Below are 19707 nucleotides of genomic sequence, written 5' to 3' on the forward strand. Positions count from 1 at the left end.
AGTTAGGGAATTAGGTGTTACAGCACTGACTATATTCATCTGCTATTTGCTGTCATCTCTCAGTGTGGAATATAGAGAATAAGTCTTTGGTAGAGGAAGGGAGACATTTGAAGGGTAAGAGCCCTGCTCCCAGGGCAACGCTTGGCGGGGTGGTACTGGCCTGCAGGACTACAGCTGAGGGGCTCTTCCAAATACATGCGGGAGGAAAGGCAGGCCTTACTCCTTAACTAGTCTTCCGCTGCTCTGGGTTCTGAAAAAGATCAGGGAAGAAAGCCACCGGAAAGCAGGTAGTTTGTGGGAAAATTACTCCCTGCAGCCTAATCTCTGCTGCCCTAGGGCAGAACGCAGGCTGCTGAGTAACCAGGTCCTCCTCTGGCAGGGGAGGGGCAGAGGTGTTCATTCCCCTTCCTCCTGGGCCCAGGTGGGCAGGAGAGGGAGGCCAGGGTCTCTAGACGAAAGCCTCCATCAGCTTCGTGCCTGGACATGCATGCAGGACTCTCCCTCCCTGGAGCCAGCTGACTCATGCTCTCCAGAGAGTTTAAAGAGAGGGCTGGCTCTGGGGCTCTAACCTGCCCAGCAAGGGTGGCACCAGCTTTGCCAGTAGACAAGCCTCTGATGGCTCCTTTTATTTATTTTTTTGAGACACAGTTTTGCTCTGTCACCCAGGCTGGAGTGCAGTGGTGTCATCATAGATCACTGCAACCTTGAATTCCTGGGCTTAAGTGATCCTCCTGCCTCAGCCTCCTGAGTAGCTGGGACTACAGGTGTGCACCGCCATGACAGGCTAATTTTTAAAATTTTTTTGCAGGGACAGGGGCAATGGGGAGGCTGGTCTTGAACTCCTGACCTCAAGCGATCCTCCCAAAGTGCTGGCCTCCTAAAGTGCTGGGAGTAAAGGCGTGAGCCACCGCACCCGGCAGGGCTCCTTCTCAGTGAGACCTCGCAGCATACAGCCTTTACTTCGCCGGTCTTCATCTTCCTCTCACCCACCACACCCCAGGGGCATGCAGGGCTCTGGGCAAGTTGCAAGGCGGGCAGGGCCAGGATTATTAATTACTATGGAATGAAAGGTAGCATGTCATGATACAAGGAGCCTTGCCACCATCTAGGCGTGTGGCTTCGGGCAAGTTATGTGCAATGGAGATAACTGTCCCGGCCCTGCCCACTGTGTTCTGTAAGTCGGAGGCACTATGCAAATGAGAAGGATAAACAGGAGGAGGGTTGTTTGAAAATTTCCAGGTGCTATGGAATGTAAGGGGTGGCTGCTTCATGGGACAGAGAAGGGAGCAAGGGCAGGGTCTGAAACGGGCTCCCAGGAGGGGCAGGAAGGGGCGGAGGAGCCCCTTGGGTGCTCGCAGGGAGGGTGTGTGCTCAGTGGGCAGAAGGAGAGCTTGCAACCTTGAGAATGTGCAAGTTCAAGGCTGCAGGGAGCAGAGTCGTGGGAAAGGGGGCGTGGCTTCCCCGGGCCTGCCTTCTCCCTCTGCTCTGGAGAACCAGGCAGCCAGGTGCCTGCTTGGCTGGGATGAGCCTTTGGCAGCCGCCCCTGCCTGTCTCCTTTCCAGACAGGTGCAGCCACTCACCCGCCTGCACCTGTGGGCTCTCGGCTGCCCACGCCCTGACCTGGCACCTGTCCTGGCAGGGAGCAAGCCGGGCAGGCCCTCATCTCGCGTCAGGCTCTTTCCACGAGCTCTTGGCCAGCTCCTTCTGGCCTCCCCGCCTGTCTGGGCCTGGACGCCGTCCCTCTGGTTCTTCCTGTTCCTTAAACTCGTGTTTGACCACCTGCTGGCCCCAGGACCATGCCCTGGCTCATCCCCCAATCCCACTGCCCCTTACAGGTCCCTGACAACAATGAGCAGGTTAATCACCGCCCAGCACCCCGACAGATCAGAGGTATCAGCAGCTGGAGCTGGGAGGACCCTTAAAACTCACCTACTCCCATCTCTTTGTGTACAGAGGAGGAACCTGATACCCCGGGAGGGAAATGACCAGCCCAAAGTCATCCACCAAATTCATGACAGAGGGGCCTAGAGCCTGGGCCTTCTCTCGCCTAGCTCCGGGCTCTTTCCACCTCCCCAAGCCCTTGGCACTCTTTGCCATGGAGCCCCTATCACCCCCAGGTCCTGTCTCTGCATGGGGACCTGACGTGACCCAGGCCGGCCTCCTGGGCTCGGGAGTTCCCTCGGCAGCTGCTCGGGAGCCGGGGGCGTGCAGGGCTCTGGGCGAGTTGTCTCAGCCCAGAATCCAGGGGTTTGCTCAGAGCCCAGCATCTCGGGCTTCCCCCAGGGCTTCAAAGAGGAAGGGAGTGGGGCCCCTCCCCTCTCCCCCAGGCCGATGAAACCGCTTGTCTCTGCTCACCCTCCTTTGATGTAGTCAAGGAAGGTACACTCTGACTCCACAGCAAAGGAAAGCAGGGTGACCTTGAAAACAAAAGGGAACTCGGTCAGCGGGGAACATGGGGTCAGGGGATGGTTCATGATGCAAGAGCTGACATTTACAGAACTTGACACGTGCCACTTTTGCACGCATTACTGCATGCAGTGCCCACGACCACCCTGTGAAGTACTATTCCTACCCATTTTATAGCCAGCAATACTGACGCTCAAAGAGGCGACACAACACGCCCAAGGACACTGCCAGGACAGAGGGGGATCTGTTTGCTTCAGAGCCTGCACTCCTGACCTCAACGGAAGCATCCGATCTCTGTCCCTGGAGCACAGGGGCCCAAGCCCAGGGCACTGGCCGTCCAGCCCGGGGCCCTGTGGTGGGGTATGGGGGGCAGGGGGCCTTCCCGACTCAGCAATGCTGACTCGCCCCACGCTTCCACCTGCTGCTCCTATTAGTCCTGAAACACGACTCTTTGGCCTGCGCTTATCTTGAACCTTACTGGTCTCACCTCAACCCTCTGGCGTCTCTGGACCTCCACCCTCTCAGACCCAAGACCCTCATGAGCAGCGTGTCCTTTCCCTGGAGGGAACTGACCACCCCAGGCCCCCTCTCCCAGGCAGAGGCCTCTCGACCTACAGACATTGGCATTGGCTTTGCCGAGACAGGCAGCTACCTGGCAGCCCATGACAGTAACAATTTAGGATCATGGAGACAAGTAAAAGCCTCGCATCCTAAACCAAGGAAATGAGGCAAGACTGGGGCAGAGGACTGTTCAGCTCTCTAAGAGAACCAACTCCCCTCTAGTAGTTGCCAGCCCCCACTGGAGCAGATTCAGCCATTCGCGTGGGCTCGGCGGGTGGGCCTGGCAGGACCTGGGCACCGGGAGGGTGTGTGAGTGCGGAGCTGGGCCAGCCGCCCGCCCTCTGTCGTTACGGCGTCAGGCACCTGCAAGAACCGCAGAGCCTCCTTCCAAGCGCGGTGGCTCAGACTTACCAGGAATGGCCTACTGCACGGGATTCAACCCTGACAGGACGCTCCCTGGGGAGCTTCTAAAACACCTTGCAGCCCAGAGCAACTATGCTTCTGGGGCTACATCAGAGTTTCAGAAATCTTTTTTTTTTTTTTTTTTAGTGCTTCACATGAGTCTAACCTGCAGTCAGGGTTGACGGCCACGTCCCCACCACCCCTATGAGGAAACACTTCCCCAACCTGCCGGCCATGTGGATTCACCCAGGGACCTGCAGGGTGAAAGCAGACTTTCACCCGCTCCAAGTGTGGTTCTCAGACCAGCAGCGTCAACTCGAGGCTGGTTAGAAATGCAGAAATGCGGATTCCCGGCGTTTTAACAAGATGCCCGGGGGTTCCGCACGTAGTAAGGTACGAGCAGCACTGAATGCAGATTCCGGGGCCCCAGCCTGGGCCTCCTAAAATGGAACCCCAGGGAACTGGCCCAGCCATCTGCTTTTTAACAAGCATCTTGGCTCCTGGGTGAATTCATGGGGAAGACTGGGAAATGGTGGAGTAGAGGGAAGTCAGAAGACCTGCGCCAAGACCTCCTCTGTCCCTACCTCGCATGTGATCTGGGGCAAACCACATTGCCTGCATCACCTCTGAAGTAAGAAGGCTGGGCGACATCAGTGGGGTTTAGAACCTCTTTATTTTTAGCTGTACATCCAGGAGTTTCCAGCTGGAGAAGGTACTGCCTCCCCCAGGAGCCTCTGGGAATGGGTGGGAGAGTCTGGGGAGCTCTCATAATGACCGGGGCCCTACCGCTAACTCTGGGCAGAGGCCAGGGGTGCCAAACACCCTACAATGTATGGGGAAGTCCTGTGAGTTGGAGAATTATCCTGCCCAAATGCCGACAGCACCCCACTGAGAAACACCGCAGCTTTGAACAAAGGACGTATCACTCCCAGCCGCAGTTAGAGAAGCGGTGGTCAGTCCCCTTTGAATGCACAGAGCACTTTACGGTTGACAAGCCTGCGTCTCCAGGTGCCCGTCAGCACCTTGTGCAGTAAGCAGGGAGGGATGATTTCTTAGCCCGATTTTACAGATGGAGAAAATGAGGTTCCTCAAAGGAACCCTAGAGCTCCCTAAGAGCTCCTCCGGGTCTGGAGTTGCCATTTGCCAGGCTCAAGTCACTAAGCGTGGCTGCGCTGGCTCATGGGGCCGTGGGGTGAGGAGGGAACGGGCAGAGGATGAACTTGGGCATGTTCGTAGTGTGGGCTCCACCTCAGGGCCTTGGCGCGTGCTGTTCCCTACAGCTGGAACTCCCTTTCCCCAGTATCCTCCGTACTCGCGCATCCCTGTCCCTTTACCTCCGTCTACCCTTTCCACGTTGTCACAACCACCTGACACACACAGGTGTGTGCGTGTGTGCACACCTCTGTCTCCCCACACTAGGGGACGAGCACCAGGAACCTGGGTCTGTCCCGTTCCCAGCTGCATCCCCCGTGCCTAGCACCGTGCCCGGCACATGGCCGCACTCAGTAAATACCCTGCCGGGCCAGGGTGGTCGCGCTGGGGCAGAGGCGGTGCCCTCAGCAGCTCCGGCTCTGGAGTCAGAGGGAGCGCCGACTCCATCCCTGCCACGCTCCAGCTGTGTGACCGTGGTGGAGTCACTTCCCTGCCTGCGGCCTCGGCCTCCTCTTTCATGACAACGGGATGATAATATCTGCCTCTCAGGGACACAGCCCCTGAAAAACACCTAAGTGGGGAATTTCCTAGAGTAGGGGCCCCCCCGAACACGACTGAGTTTGCTCTTCCTTCCGGCAGGAAGGCCGTGGGCGTTTCTGCGACTCCTGCCCCGCACACAGCGCCTGTTGCGGGTCCGCAGCGCCCACTCCCTGGGCTGTTGCTCCGTCTGCCCCACCTCCCCCGCCTGAGCCCCACTCCGTGTGCACGCCACTCCCCGGTGCCAGACCTGGCGCGGGGCTCCGAACGTCTACACCTGGCTGCAGGGAGGGGGTGGCTACTCACTGTGCCAGAATTCACGTATTTCTTTTTCTTCATTTTCTTTTTCGGATTTACCACCTGCAGGAAAAGCCAGTTACTGGGTAAGAAACAGCGTTTCCGAGCAGTCAGGCCGGGTCTAGGGCTTCCACCGACCTGGGTGTGGTCCCAGCCCCAGCAGAGTGTGGGGTGCAGAGACCACAGGGGCCGGGGAGTGGAGTTTAGGGAGGTTTTGTGGGAGGCTGGTATTTAGTTACACAACTGGGCTCCCGGCTCAGACCCAGTGTCCCATGATCGACCAGATGTTTATTTAACCCTTTTTCCCACTGCTTCTTGGAACATGCCCTCCACCCTGTACAGCCAAAGAAGGCCCAACGGCGCCCAGTGGCCCTGTCTGTACCTGTCCCTTGTGTTGGCTCAGGCTGCTCCCCTCACCCACAATGCGCCCGTCTTCCCTCAGCCAGCTCCAACCTTCCCGGCTGGGACCCAGCCCCTGGCCGCCCTGGGGCTCGTGGCCCCCTTCTGCCACCACCACCTTCACTTGGCGGGAAGCCCCCCGAAACTGTCCTTCGCTGTGAGCTTTAACTTCCAAGCCACACCTGTCACCAGGTCACAAATCACATAGTGCTTGTAGGTGGGCTCACCCAGTGGTCTCGACCGGGGACCACTTTGCCTCCCCAGGGGACATCTGGTAATGTCTGGTGATAAGTGACAAGCGTCCCAGCGGGGGAGGGGGGAGAAACTAGGGACGCTGCTGAGCATCCTACAACACGCAGGACAGTCCCCCACAGCAAAGAGCACTCTGGTCCCAAGTGTCAGTAGTGCCAACGCAGAGAAACAGGGCTGAGGGACAGGGCCACCTTGCCCTGAGAGCCCCCCAGGACTTTCAAACGGACCGTATTTGTGCTCCCATTTGAGCCTCACCGGCTGTTTCTTTGGTTTGGTTTCTAATGTGGGAAGTCTAAGCACAATTTCCCTGACGGCCCATCACAGCAAGGTGATTCTCATGCCCGCTCTGCCGCTCGGTTTCTGGCGAATTCCTTTCCCCTCTCCTGCACCTCTTGTTCCTCCTGCAAGTGCCATCAGCTGCATCTTTAGCCTGTATCTTTAGCCGGGTCTCTTCTGTGTGAATGAGTATTGACATCTACTTCTGAAAATAAGGAAACTAAGGCACAGAGACACCAAGTGATTTGCCTAAGGTCACACAGCCATCTGGGTAGTAACAGGATTAGAAACTAGGTTTCCTTTTTTTTTTTTTTTGAGACAGTCTCACTCTGTTGCTCTGGGTAGAGTGCCGTGGTGTCAGCCTAGCTCACAGCAACCTGAAATTCCTGGGCTCAAGCGATCCTCCTGCCTCAGCCTCCCGAGTAGCTGGGACTACAGGCATGTGCCACCATGCCCGGCTAATTTTTTCTATATATTTTTAGTTGTCCAGATAATTTCTTTCTATTTTTTTAGTAGAGATGGGGTCTCGCTCTTGCTCAGGCTGATCTTGAATTCCTGACATCGAGAGATACTTCCACCTCACCTTGGCCTCCCAGAGTGCTGGGATTACAGGGGTGAGCCACCTCCCCCGGCCGAAAACCAGGTTTCCTGCCCTCAGGCCAGCACCGTATACACTGTGGCCATCTTGATAACAAATACAAACACATCCTTCCTTCAACAGGTATTTATGGGGCGGGGGTACCATTTCTTCTCCCCTAGAGTCGTCACTCCTGTTAGACAAAGAAGACATGCTCTCAGGGTGATAAGTGAGGAGGGCCACCAAAAAGGGGGAACCAGAGCAGTGTCAGGGGAGCTGGAGGAAGGGAAGACTGTTGCAGGTGGGAGCATCAGCAGAGGCTCTCCGGAGCAGGTGGTCCTGCGGGCTGGGAGGGACAGGAGCGCTTTGGGCAGGGAGAGAGGATGTCACAGGAGACGCCATGGGAGAGAAGCACAGAACCAGGGGCCACTTGGATTGTAGAACCACAGGGTGAAGAGTAAGGTGGGCTGGCCGGACGAGAGGCAAGAATGCCAAGTGAAATGACTGAATGTCACCCAGCAGCCTGCGGGGAACTCTGATGACCTCCACGCTTACAGGGGACAAGATTACCGCAGGCTCTAGGATGCTGGGACCTGGTGGAGGTGAGTACAAGGGGAGGGGAAGGGACATCCAGGGAGTGTTTGCCTGGTTCTGCCACCTAATAGACACATGACCTTAGGCAAGTTACTTAACCTCTGTGTGCCTCAGTTTCCTCATCTGTAAAATGGGGATAAAAAGTATGTGCCTCAAAGAAAGCTGTGGGGATTAAATAGGTCAATATAAGTAAGTGCTATGGAATGTACTAAGTACTACAGAAGCGTCAGTTACTTTTAAAGATTACTGCTCCTACTACTACTGCCTCCACCAGTCCACGTGAGAGCTATGAGGTCCTGGCGGTGTGGGACAGGCGCTGAGCTGCGGCAAGAGCAGCCTGTCAAGACGTGACCACACATCTTGGGCCCTGGTACGAGAGAGGGAGGGGTCGGGGTGACCGGGCTGACACAGAAGGGAGGAGGACCTGCACTGGGGGCCCGGGTGGGACGTGCAGGGGTGGGACGTGCAGGCGGGAGGGCCGCAAGCTGCGCGGGCGGAAACCCAGGGCCTGGTCGGGGTGGGGCGAGAAGCCCGGAACAAGCTCAGAGGCCTCTCGGTACCGGAGGACCCGGATGAGGTGCTCACAGACACGCTCACGGGACACGGCTTAGCAAGCGAGCTGCTGCGATGGGGAAAGCTGCAGCCCAGCGCGGCGCTGGCTCGGTTTCCCGGTCTGTGCCATGAGAGCGTTGAGCGATTAGAATGGAGCCCACACGTCTCTGACTTTTCCTCCAAACAGCCCTCCCAGCTGACAGTGAACGCGCACTCCTGGGGCTCTGGGTGTAGCCAAAGACCCGGCCACAAGCGCATTTCTTTGAAGTCTTCTGTGCCATCCTGAAATCAGCCCGTACGCCACATTTCCACTCTCTGATATAACTGTTTTAACGTCAAAGCAATGCTCTGTTCTCAGACCCTCCCGTAAAGTGGGCACCCCGGAAGTGCCCTGTGCGCCCGAGGGTTCCTGTGCTCCTCAGAGCCTTCCCCTCCCCCAAGGGCCGGCCCTCCCCTAGGGGCCAGCCCTCCCCCAGGGACCAGCCCCTCCCCCGGAGACCAGCCCTCCCCCAGGGAGCACCCCTCCCCCAGGGACCAGCCCCTCCCCTGGAGACCAGCCTTCCCCCAGGGGCCAGCCCTCCCCCAGGGACCAGCCCCTCCCCAGGGGCCAGCCCTCCCCCAGGGAGCACCCCTCCCCCAGGGACCAGCCCTCCCCCAGGGGCCAGTCCTCCCCCAGGGACCAGCCTCTCCCGCCCTAAGTGGCTGCCGGTGAAGTTCCACACAGGGGACAAGCACCACCTAGGGGCCAGCCCAGGAACCTCCCCAGTCCACTAAGCCTCAAGCTCTAATGACCTTTCTCTCCTGATGCCCCAGGGCCCTCAGGACAGGTCTGGGGTCTGCCCTCCTGTGCATGGGGGCGCAGAGGGGCTCTCAGGGGCTAGGAGCTGTGCTGGCTCTGGGGATAAAGCAGGGAGGGAGACCCCACCGCATGGTCTTCGGAGGGGTGGTTAGCATCACAAACAGGTAACAGCCACAGGGGACCCCAGGAGCACCTAGGAGAGGTGTCTACCCCAGACTGTGGTGGGACTGGGTGCGCAGGTGGAGACAGCGTCCTGGAGGAGAAACATCACAGGGAGTCTCCAAGGACCAGCAGACCCTAACCAGGAGAAGATGACAGAGGGGAGGCCCAGGTAGAGGCTGAGACAGCACGGAGATTCAGAGAGCCTCAGATGGCAGATGGAGCTGGAAATGGGAGACAGGCAGAGGGAAGGGCAGGGGACGGTTCCCAGGAGCCTCTGAAGGTGACGTGATGTGTTCTCTACTCACTACACAAACAGTGCAGGTGGCTGGCTGGGGGCACAGGGTCCCGTACGAAGGAGCCTGGACTTTTCCCTGTAGGTCGGTGGACCTCAGCTGGGGTGGGAGCATCTTTTGGAATCTCCTCCCACCTCCCCTGTGCGAACCGGGCTGAGGTGGCGGGAGGCCCTGGACGGGTGTTAAGCAGGGGAGCGACGTGGTCAGATTACATCTTGGTGGAGCACCCCGGCTACCACGCGGAGGAGGGAGGGAGGCGGGAAGGCCGCGAAGAGGCTGTTGCGAAGCCCCGTGCAAGCAGGTGGTGGCATCGTGGTGGCAGACTGAGACAAAGGGGACAAATGCTGGAAAATTTTGGTGGTAGCGGGCAGCATTTAGTCGTGGACCGGATGCGGGGCGAGGGGTGGGGATGTTAAGGGTGACTCCCAAGGCACCCTGGGCCCCTGGGGTGGGCACACAGGAGACGGAGCCGGCTGGCCAGGAGGAGGGGAGTTCTGCGAACGGCTCAGCCAACACACTGGTGAAGCAGAGTTCACCAGTCGGGAGAGCAAGTCAATGCAACGTTTTCCACTGTTAGCCCAAGAGATCATGGCTGCTTGCGGGCCTGTCAAGCCCCTTTAGAAGCCAAACCCAAGAGGTTTGACCTCTTCCCTTCTCCTCCCTAAAAATCTCCTCAAAGGAAGCCACTGCCTAGGTTGGGGGGAAAAGACAGCCCCTCTCTTTACAGATGCAGAAAACAAAGCATTTTCCTGTATCCGAGCCCTTTCACATAAATTCATCCGCACTCCATCTTTACAATAGCCACATTCGATCTAATTCAGCGTGTGGATGGATAACAAGCACCTACTGTGTGCCCAGCAGTGGCCTGGCTGGTGAGGGGAGGTAACAGAAAGGGCCGTCACCTTGCCTGTCCTTGGGATGTCTAGCTGGAACACAAGACCTGCTCACTTGGAGCAGATACAGGGCGAGGGAGTGAAAGTATCAAGGGATTCGGATTCAGCGAAGGGACTCTAAGCCAACTTGTCACCTAACTTGGCCAGCTGAGTGGCTGCCAGTGTGAGGACAGCGCCAGTATGCGGGGACAGGCACCAAATGTGAGAGTCCTGGCACACTGACGCTCAGCAGATGACAACAGAAGACGGTGCGGACCTCTGGGCCAGGCACTGTTCCATCAACTTATTTAATTCTCAGTTTGTCCAGTAAGAAGAAAGAGAAAAAGAAAAAAAATATTAAAAAAAAACAACAACTCTCAGTTTGCACGGCACAGAGTGGTTCAGGGACTTGGCCAAAGTCACAGAGCTAGTAAGTGGTAGAGTCAGACAAGAACCCAAGCAGTCGTTAGGGTTAGAAGCACCTGCCACTAAGCAGGTTCGGCATGAGCCACGATGTCCGTGGAAGCTTGGACGAGGCAGACAGCACAGGAGACCAGAGTGGCTGGAAGGACCTGCGCTAGAGGGGGAGGGGGAGGGCCCTGCAGGGGGACAGCACACACAAGCAAAGGCTCAGTGGCAGAAACTGTCCTGTGAGGGCAAACGCTATTATCTCTGGAGAGATCAGGTGCCTTGTCCGACGCTTTGCAGCTCCAGAGCCAGATCCAGGAAGGTATCCCGACCCCTGTTCCCCGGACTCTTTCTTTCTAGAAAAGGTAAGGTACCTGGCAGGCGCTGACACTGTTCTGACTGGAAGCGGACGGCCACCTTGAACTCAGGACCTCAGGACTGAAGCCCAGAACCTTCCCATACTGTCCCCCACCCTCTACCCCGCCCCCACTCCTGTCACCCTCCCCACGTTGGAAGTGCTCTTTAGGGGGTGCTATAACTCAGTGATTTGGGATCAGACACGGCTGGGTTGCCGCGTCTTGATTCTGCCACTTACTGAACCACGTGGCTTTGGGCAAGTTCTCACACTTCTCTGCGACTTGGCCTCCGTAACTCCAGGATGGGACAGGAACACGCACCCCACAGAACACGCAAAGCCCCCAGCCCAGAGCATGCTCACTGTCGTCCCCCGTGACTGGGAGCCATTTATCACCAGCGCAAACCCCAGACTTTGGGCGCCCGCCTCACCTCATAGATGTTAAACTGGCTCTGCCCACGGGCCAGCTCCCGGTAGCTGGTGGTGAACTCCCCGATGAAGTCGTGGCTGCAAGGGAAGACTGCTGCTGAGACGCCGCCCCGCCTCCCACACAGCCCTCCCTGGCTCCCCATCCCTGCGGGCCTCCACTCCAGGAGCACACGCCAGCAAGGCTGGGCCCTGGGAAAAGAGCCCAGTTGTCACCCAAGGAGCAATCAACCCCAAGCCACCCATCAAAGAGCAGGACCTGGGAGAAAAGGAACCCACCCTACCTGGGTTCTTATTTGAACCAGCCAGTAATAAAAAGTATTCAGGGGACAATTGGGGAAATTTAAATACAAAATGAATATTGGGTGGTATTTAAGAACTACTGTACAATGTGTCAGGTGTGATAATGGCATTTGTAGTTACGTGGGAAAATGTCATTATTTTTTAGACATTCCCTGTGAAATATTTAGAGGCAAAATGTCATGATGTCTGTAATTTACTTTTTTATTTTATTTTTTTTAGAGACAGGGGTCTGGCTTTGTTGCCCAGGCAGGAGTGCACTGGTGCCATCATAATTCAGTATAACCTTGAACTCCTGGGCTCAAGCAATCCTCCCGCCTCAGCCTCCCAAGTAGCTGTGACTACAGGTGAACACCACTATATCTGGCTAATTTTTTAAAAATTTCTTTGTAGAGATGGGGGGGGGTCTCTCTATGTTGCCCAGGTTGGTCTTGAACTCCTGGCCTCAAATGATCCTCCCACCTTGGCCTCCCAAAGTGCAAGGATTACAGGTGTGAGCCATTGCACTCAGCATATAATTTACTTTAAACGACTTAGCATAAAACATAGATAAATATGGTAAAATTTAACAATTGTTAAATTCAAGTGATGGGCTTAAAGGTGTTCATTAAACTCCTCTCCGATAAACATTTTTTAACAAGACAATTCGCACTACGTGCAGTCAGGCAGCTGCGGGCGTTTCCTGCCGTGCCCACACTGTGTGTTTACGTTACGTGCAGCAAAAACGTGCACAAAGCAGAGCCCCCACTGACCCCGTGGTTGGCCCCTTTCACCCTCGCTGTCCCTGCTAGAGGACAGTGGCTCGTGTGCGGGCTGGGGGGTGCAGCTGGGAGGCGATGCCCCACCGTGAGCCCAAACATATTTCAGTGCATTTTACAGCTCTCAGCCTTCTCACTATGAGTAACATGATGGTGGGACCCAGTGGCACCTGGTGGCTGTTCCCAGCTGCCACGGAAGAGGAGAATATTCCAGAAGTATGGGAATGCCAGAGGAAGATGAGGCAAATGACGGTGAAAACACAGAGCTGACTGGCGGTGAGGTCGCTGAAGAGGTGGTGCTGGCCCTGGGTTCTCGGGGAGGGCGGGTTCCTTGGGGGGGTTGGGCCTCACTTAGAGCCGCACGCGCACAGCACTTCACCAGGACGAGACAACATCCCCCACCCCGTCACAGACGCGGGAGGTACCAGTGGAGATTAGGGGACTGTGAAGTCCCCTACATCCTTCCTTGGTAGTGCCACAGAATGGAGAGGTCATAAAAGTCAGGGGGACATATTTGACTGGGCTCGACAGACAAGAAGGAGCCAGAGAAGGTTCTGGACTAAAGCTTCAAGAGGCCTGCTCTTGTCCTTGTCTGTGAATTCCCAGCAGCACTCGCTCCTTGGGGGCACTGAGGTCTGCAGAAGGGGACAGCGCTGGCCTCCCAAAGCCCCGCCAGCCAGACACAGTCCCACTCGGGCACTGTCTCGAGCCCGAGTCCACTCACACACTTCAACGCTCACCCTTCCCGCAGCCCGTTCCCCCGGTCCTGGCTCTCTGCAAACAGCTCCTCCGGCGAGCCAAGGGCTACGTATGGTCTATCAGCCTCCCCACTGGGTTTTAGGGAGTCTCTGAGGGCTGAGCTCATCTTTTGCACCTCAGTCACCCCACAATGCTTAGCCCCAGGCCTCACACAGAGAATGTGTCCACACATGCTAGCATGCGAGCCCTAGAACATTCGTACTTCAGAAAGTCCTAAATTCTGCCGAACACGGTGAGATTACAGGCATAGCTGGCCACTGGGCAGCTATTTGGGGGAAGGAAACCTTGTGAGCCTCTCACGCCGCATCCTGCAGGACATCCCTGGTGCCTCAGCGGAGCTGGGCGGGGATGCGCCACCGTGGCAGCAGACCCCTCCCACGGGAAAACCCGGGCTCCCTCACCCCCAGAGCTTCCATCGCTGGGGGCCCGGGCACAGTCCTCTCCACGTGAGGGCAGGGCTCAACCCCTCCCCAGTGGCTGCCCCATCCCCACCCACCTTCTCACTTCGTGCCCTCTGGCCGCTTACCTGCCATCCCGGTCCCAGTCGTACACCTCCACCTTGATGGTCCTGTAAGACAAAGGGCCCTGGGTGGGAGGGGCCTGAGGATGGAGCCCTCCTCCTGCTCCTGGACCAGAAGGGGACGCAAGGACACCCTCCAGGCTCCAGGGCCCTGGGTGGGGAGGTGGCAGCCCAAGAAACAAAGGAACTATCTTTAGCAAAGGTCTTAGGAACAGAGGCAGCCCAGAGCTATGGAGGGACTTCTCAGAATTTTGAGGACGATGTGGAAAAAAACAGCCTCGGACTTCAGTTCACCCCACCTTCTTGGCCACCCCGACGGGGCACAGCCCGGCAAGAAGCCATGCCGTGGACCTCCCAGGGAGGAGCGCTGACGGTGGGAGGCTCAGGCCCGAGCAGGATGGGCTCCTCTCGGGAGGGGCAGCAGACTGTGCTGGGACCTGGGCCTGAGGGGCTGCAGCGTGGGAGCCGGCCCTGCACGTCCGGGACGGCCTGCTGAGCTTTTCCATCCCCACGACTGGCTCCTGAGTGAGGGTGTAATTATCTTCACATTTTAGCCTGGCTGCTTTAATTAGTTTGTTTTGACTCCTATGCATGGGGCTGGGCTTTGAGAGCCCATTTTATTTTTAGCCACGTTCCCATGGTAACAGGCTAGCGGACCAGAGCCGGGAGGAGGGAGGTGGAGGGTTGCGGTTAACCCTTGGTGCCAGCTGCTCGGTCCTCGGGGGAGGCCCAGGGACAGGGGAGCTGCCAGGGTCCCACAGCAAGGTCAGGGGCTGGGGCGGTGAGAGAAGCCTGGGGAGCCGGGGTCTCGGCCTTCAGTTCTAAATGGGGTGCACAGAGGCAGCTGCCTGGGCCTGTCTTCTGCTAACATCCCATCATCTCGCCCATGGCCATGGCCCATCTGGACTCCGCAAGCAGTGGGCCTTCGGGTTCTGTGACCCCCAGAAGGAGGCGCTGTCTCCCTACAGATAGGCCTCCTCGGGACAGGAGGGGCAGGGGACAGATTTACCCACAGCAGGGCAGAAACTGCTCTGGAATGAAGGAAGGCCCGGTAGGTAGGTCGTGCACAGACCAGATTTTTGTAAACTAGCACTCCTGTAAAACGGGGCAGGCACAGAAGCCCACCATTTAAAGGAATCCTTTAAAATTCTGTGAAGAACAAAAACCTATGTTTCTTTGACATGGATTATTGTGGAAAGAAAAAAAATCTAAGCCCGTGAAGAAGGGCTGGAAAGAGGGGAATGAGGCTGGGACATGGAGCCGGACGTCCCTTGGCTCAGACGCTGGGCCCTCGCTGTGGGACCTGGGGACGTCACTTTACCTCCGGGAGCCAAGAACCACCATTTTAAGGCAGGGATAGTGATGGCCTTGCAGAACAGCTGCAGAGACACGCCAGCAAGGCCTGCCCGCCACACTGGAGGGTGTCTGCAAAAACGCCTCCTTCTCGCCATCGTTTGGCCGCGCTCAGGTACTCTTCCATATGAAACCTTCTTAAATCAGGGGACACCTGAGCCTAGGTACCTGGGCTCAGCAACCCCCAATTCCTGGAACGACAAGGCTGGAGGTGACCTCAGTGGCATCTAAGCCTGGCTGCGTGGCAGAATGACCACCAGGGGGCTTTTCGGGCACACTCCCAGGCCCAGTCCTCGCAGCTCTGGGGCAGGGCCCAGGAATCTGTTTTCGACGATTCCCTGGTGACTGCGCGGCGTCTGTTCTCGAGCGATGCCCTCCACCCCTCACTTTCAGCCGGGGAAACTGAGCCCTAAAGGCCTTCGGTGACTTGCCCAGAGTCACATAGCTGGTGAGAGTCTGAGCCAGGACAGGACCAAGTCCCTGACTACAGCCACCATCCCACAAAGCTGAAGTCTCTCCGTCCCCGCTCGCCAGCCTCCCAGCCCTTCCCCAGAGCCCTCCAGCCCTGCAGGGGACCTTCAGAGACCACGGCAAGGGGTACCTCTCCGACCACCACACCAGCCCCTCAGGTGACTAGATCGTTGACCACCATGTGCTCGGAGGCTGTAGGAGGGCCCACGTCATGATGATAGCCCTGGATAGCCACAAAATCACCAGGGGGATTTTTGTTAATCCCACAGCCAGAGGGCCTGATTTAACTGGCCTGGAGAGGACTCAGGCATGGGTGGCTTTGACAAGTTCCCTGACTGATTCTGACATAGGCCTCTGCAGCCAGAGCCACTGACTGGACCAGAGCACTGGTTTTCAAACTTGGTTGCGTTTTGGAACCCCCTGGGGAGCTTTAGAAATACTCATGCTGATGCCTCACCCAAGATTCAGAATCAGTTGGTCTGGGGTATAGCCTGGGCACAGCGCTTGTTAAAAGCTCCCCAGGGATCTGAACTTGCAACCAAGGTTGGGGCCACGGAGTGTGAGACTGCTGTGCAAACTCACCCGGGCGCATTCGAGACCCCAGGGACAGCTGCAACCTGGGAGTCAGACCAGCTCAGAGGCTGCAACCTACAGCCCTAGGGGAGAAGGAGGGGACAGGGGTGGTACCCAGAGAGAGGGGAAGGCAGTGGGGAGAAGCCAGGCATGGCTCTGACTCCTCCATTTACAGTTCTGCTGCCGCCAGCCCTGGCTGGGCGGACAGGTCACCACGTGGGGCCTGCAGGCCTTGGCTCCCAAGCCCTTAGCACAGGCCCAACAAAGGCTGTGTCAGGCCGACTGTGACTTCTGGGGACAGCCCCTAAGAGAATGGGCTCCTGGGTGTGCGACAATGAAATAGGCCTCTGCAGCCCACAAAATAAACATCTTATGTGGCATAAAAAGGCTCTAATCTGGGAGACAGCGAGGGGACAGGGAAGACCCCAGGCCCTGGGTGAGCAGCCGGGGTGGCAGGCCAGCTCTCCCAGGCACTGGGTGTGTGGCCCTCAGCAACTCGCTTAGCACTCGGAGACTCCACTCCTCTCTAGAACAGGATAATCACACCCACTCTGGGGCTACCGTGGAAGCAAACTGTATCACCCCTTATTCACACAGTCAGTATTTGACATGTGTTCTGTTCTGTCTAAAACACTCAATTCTGGGAAAGTTGGTACTGAAAGAGAAAAAAATTTTTAAAATTAACAGTAAAATAAACACCCAACTCCTTTTCCCAAGCGCCCGTCTCCCAAACACTTCCCATGCACCAAGAAAACGGCAGCTCCGTCAGGCCAGGGATTTCTGTTTGTTTAGTTTACTGCCGTATCTTCAGCTTCTAGAACAATGCCTAGCAATTTTAGGGGCTGCATAAACGTCTGTTGGCTCACTGAGGGCTCCTAACAACTTTGTGAAATGGGCTACAAGTTGGTAACAATATCCTGGTTCCACAAAATCACAAAAGGAGGCGCAGAGTAGGTGGCTTTCCCTGAATCACACAGCTGCTCCGTGGTTCAGTGGCGACGCCAGTAGCCAGTGTCCTGGGCCTCTGGACACCTAGGGCCGGAATGACAGAGCCAGGTGTGTGTGAGCTCGGCAGGCGAGCAGGGGTGAGGGGCGCGGGCAAAGACGCAGGCTGCCCTCCCTGCACCCCACCCAGCACTGTCTGTAGCCTCCTCTGAGCCGGAGCTGCCGGGTCTGCCTCCTAACGAGCCGCTCCCAGGCGAGGAACGGGACGTTTCCCTGCTGCTTACAAGTCCTGAGGCAGCGGGCCCCACGGGGTTTGCCCCACACTGACTGAGTCAGTCCAACACTGAGAGGCTTCGGGGCGGAAGCGCAGAGTCAGGGCCTCTCCTGGGGCAGGCAGTGAGCCTGGCATCCCAGCCCCCCAGCTGGCACCGTGCGCCCTCGGGCTATACTGCAGTGACTCTACCTCCTGAGTCTGGGCTTCTGTGTGTGCAAACCTGGAATGATGTGACACCCTCCTCCGGGTCATACGTGTGGAAGTGCCTGGCCCTCCCGGGTGCTCCGCGTGTGGCGGGATGCAGAGGAGAGGCGGATCGTGCATCCGGCGTGCCAGACAGAGGCGTGAAGCTGTGGTGAATCCTCTTTCCACTCCAGGTGAGGACTCTGTACCCTCAACACCCTCCTAAAATCTACTCATTCAACACCGAGCTGTGAGTGAGCGGCCGCAGCCCGACCCAGACAACTTTGGTTTAACAGGGACACGACGTCCAAGAAGAAAGTAGGCTGAATTCTGGGAAGGCAGTGGGAGGGCTTCTTGTCGTCACCCCCATTTCACCCCACGGGAGGGCTGCACTGGCTCTGACCCTGACGCCATTTCCTCTAACTCCAGCTCTGCTCGGCTGGGTCCCTCGGGTTTGGCCTTGTTTGGACTGGAGACACAGCAAAGGCGGGGGGACCCCAGACCAGAAGGCCAGCCCAGGGGCAACTTCTGCAGAAGAGAAATGTACCTCCTCCTTGCTCTGGCAAGTTATATAATCTCTGCTTCTCCATTTCCCCATCTGTAAAATGGGCACTGCACTAGTCCCCACCTCCTAAGGTTATTGTGAAATTTAAGTCCACAAAGTTAGATAATGCATTTCAACTGATGAGGACACAGCTTGGCCCATGTCCTAAATACTCGATAATTTTAATAAGAGTGATTGGTTTCTACACCCACCATTCCAACAAAACCGCCCTTTCTCAGCAGGTCCCTGGACCTCTTCTCACAACAGCAGTCGATACTTCTGTCTGACTTCTCCTCTCTTGGGTCCCCTCCTCTCTCTCCCACCATCTCATCTTCTCTCTTGCCCCGACCTGTGGCATCCCCGACCTCTGCCTGCCCCTCCTGGGGACTCCCAGACCTCCGTCCTCCTCTTGCTCCGGCTGTGCCTGGCCCACGGCCGCCCGCTCCCGACGTGGCTAAAGCCACGTTCACCTCTGCTGCCCCAACCCTCCCAATAGCAGCAGCCCATTTGCAAACAACAAACATAATTGTTATAATTTAAGAAGGGTAATTTTTAAAAAATGGGCTGCACGTAGACTGTGAAAGAAAACTGCACGACACAAATCTGTGAATAAGATCCTGGCTCCCAGTCCCATCTCCACCTCTGTTGGTGGTCCCACCTCCTCAGCCCCCCAAGCCCCAAACCACTACCTCTGTCTCTCTCACTCCCACATCTAGGCAGATATCAAGGTCTTCTGGGTCTTCCTCTGGCAGTTCTCTCTCCTGCTCTCTGAATCATTGGAGGTTAAAGCCAGAAGGACTTTTAGGGCTTTCGGGACTAAAACCAACTCCAAGAGCCTTCCCCACCTCCAACCCCAAAGCAGACTCGCCCCAGCCCCCGAGCAAGGTGCTCCCCAAATGCACCCCAGACGCAGCCCTGCCATGCCACGCCTTGGCTATTTGGCAACAGGGCAAAGGGGTTAGGAACATAGAATCTCGAGCTGGCCTGCTGGGGTCCAAATCCTGGTTCTACCATCAGCTGGCGGTAAGACACTGGGCAAGTTATCTACTCTCTTTGGGCCTCAGTTTCCTTATCTGTACTATGTGGATGGCGTTAGTGCCTCCTTCCAAGGAGGACCAAGGAGGCTGATGGTTGGGAGGACCAAACTAGTTCCTATGCATAAAGCACTTAGAGCAGGGCCATGTGCTGCTGTTATGACCTGTCCGTCTCCCCACTGGCCTGGGTGCAACCTAGGAGGGAGGGCCTGAGCTCAATCTGTCCCCACGGCACCCAACACGGTGCCCGGTGCCTGGCTTAGAAGACAGGGCTGCTGCGTCACACTATGTTCTGTGAGGCTCCAAGCCTGGGAAGGAGAGGGACAGTGGCCTCATTTTCCTGCACAGGGCCCTCCCCTTCCTGCCCTGGAGGCCTCCCAACGCTGGCACCTCCTGAGTGGCTGTTGGGTGCGTGGGTTATACGAGGGCTGGGGGCGGGGGTGCAGGCCTGCCCGCTCACGGAGCCAGCATGACACGCCTGGCCCCTCAATTAACACCACTGTCAGTCACGCACAGTCTATCTGCTCCTGGCCCTGGAGGAGGCCCGGGCTGCCAGCATCCTGGAGGGAGAGGAGCCTGCCAGGGTTCCCTGCCCACCTGCACCCCTCCCCCGCATACCCGCCTCCTCTCGTGGCCCAGTCGGGGGGCCAGGCCTCTGAAACCCACTGCCCAC

The 19707-nt window shown here is 57.2% G+C and overlaps 1 protein-coding gene across 1 annotated transcript in view; it reads right to left on the reverse strand.

The window, feature by feature from the left end:
• CPNE5 (copine V) overlaps window positions 1–19707 on the reverse strand; it is a 111502-nt gene that overhangs the window by 8206 nt on the left and 83589 nt on the right. The window contains exons 10-13 of the mRNA XM_012646580.1: window positions 13664–13705; window positions 11326–11401; window positions 5365–5418; window positions 2356–2417 (exon numbers count right to left, since the gene is read on the reverse strand). Of these exons, the coding sequence (XP_012502034.1) occupies window positions 2356–2417; window positions 5365–5418; window positions 11326–11401; window positions 13664–13705 (234 nt within the window). The remainder of the gene's footprint in view (window positions 1–2355; window positions 2418–5364; window positions 5419–11325; window positions 11402–13663; window positions 13706–19707) is intronic.

Source organism: Propithecus coquereli, unplaced genomic scaffold (assembly GCF_000956105.1).
Source record: "Propithecus coquereli isolate 6110/MARCELLA unplaced genomic scaffold, Pcoq_1.0 Scaffold248, whole genome shotgun sequence".
Taxonomy (NCBI): domain Eukaryota; kingdom Metazoa; phylum Chordata; class Mammalia; order Primates; family Indriidae; genus Propithecus; species Propithecus coquereli.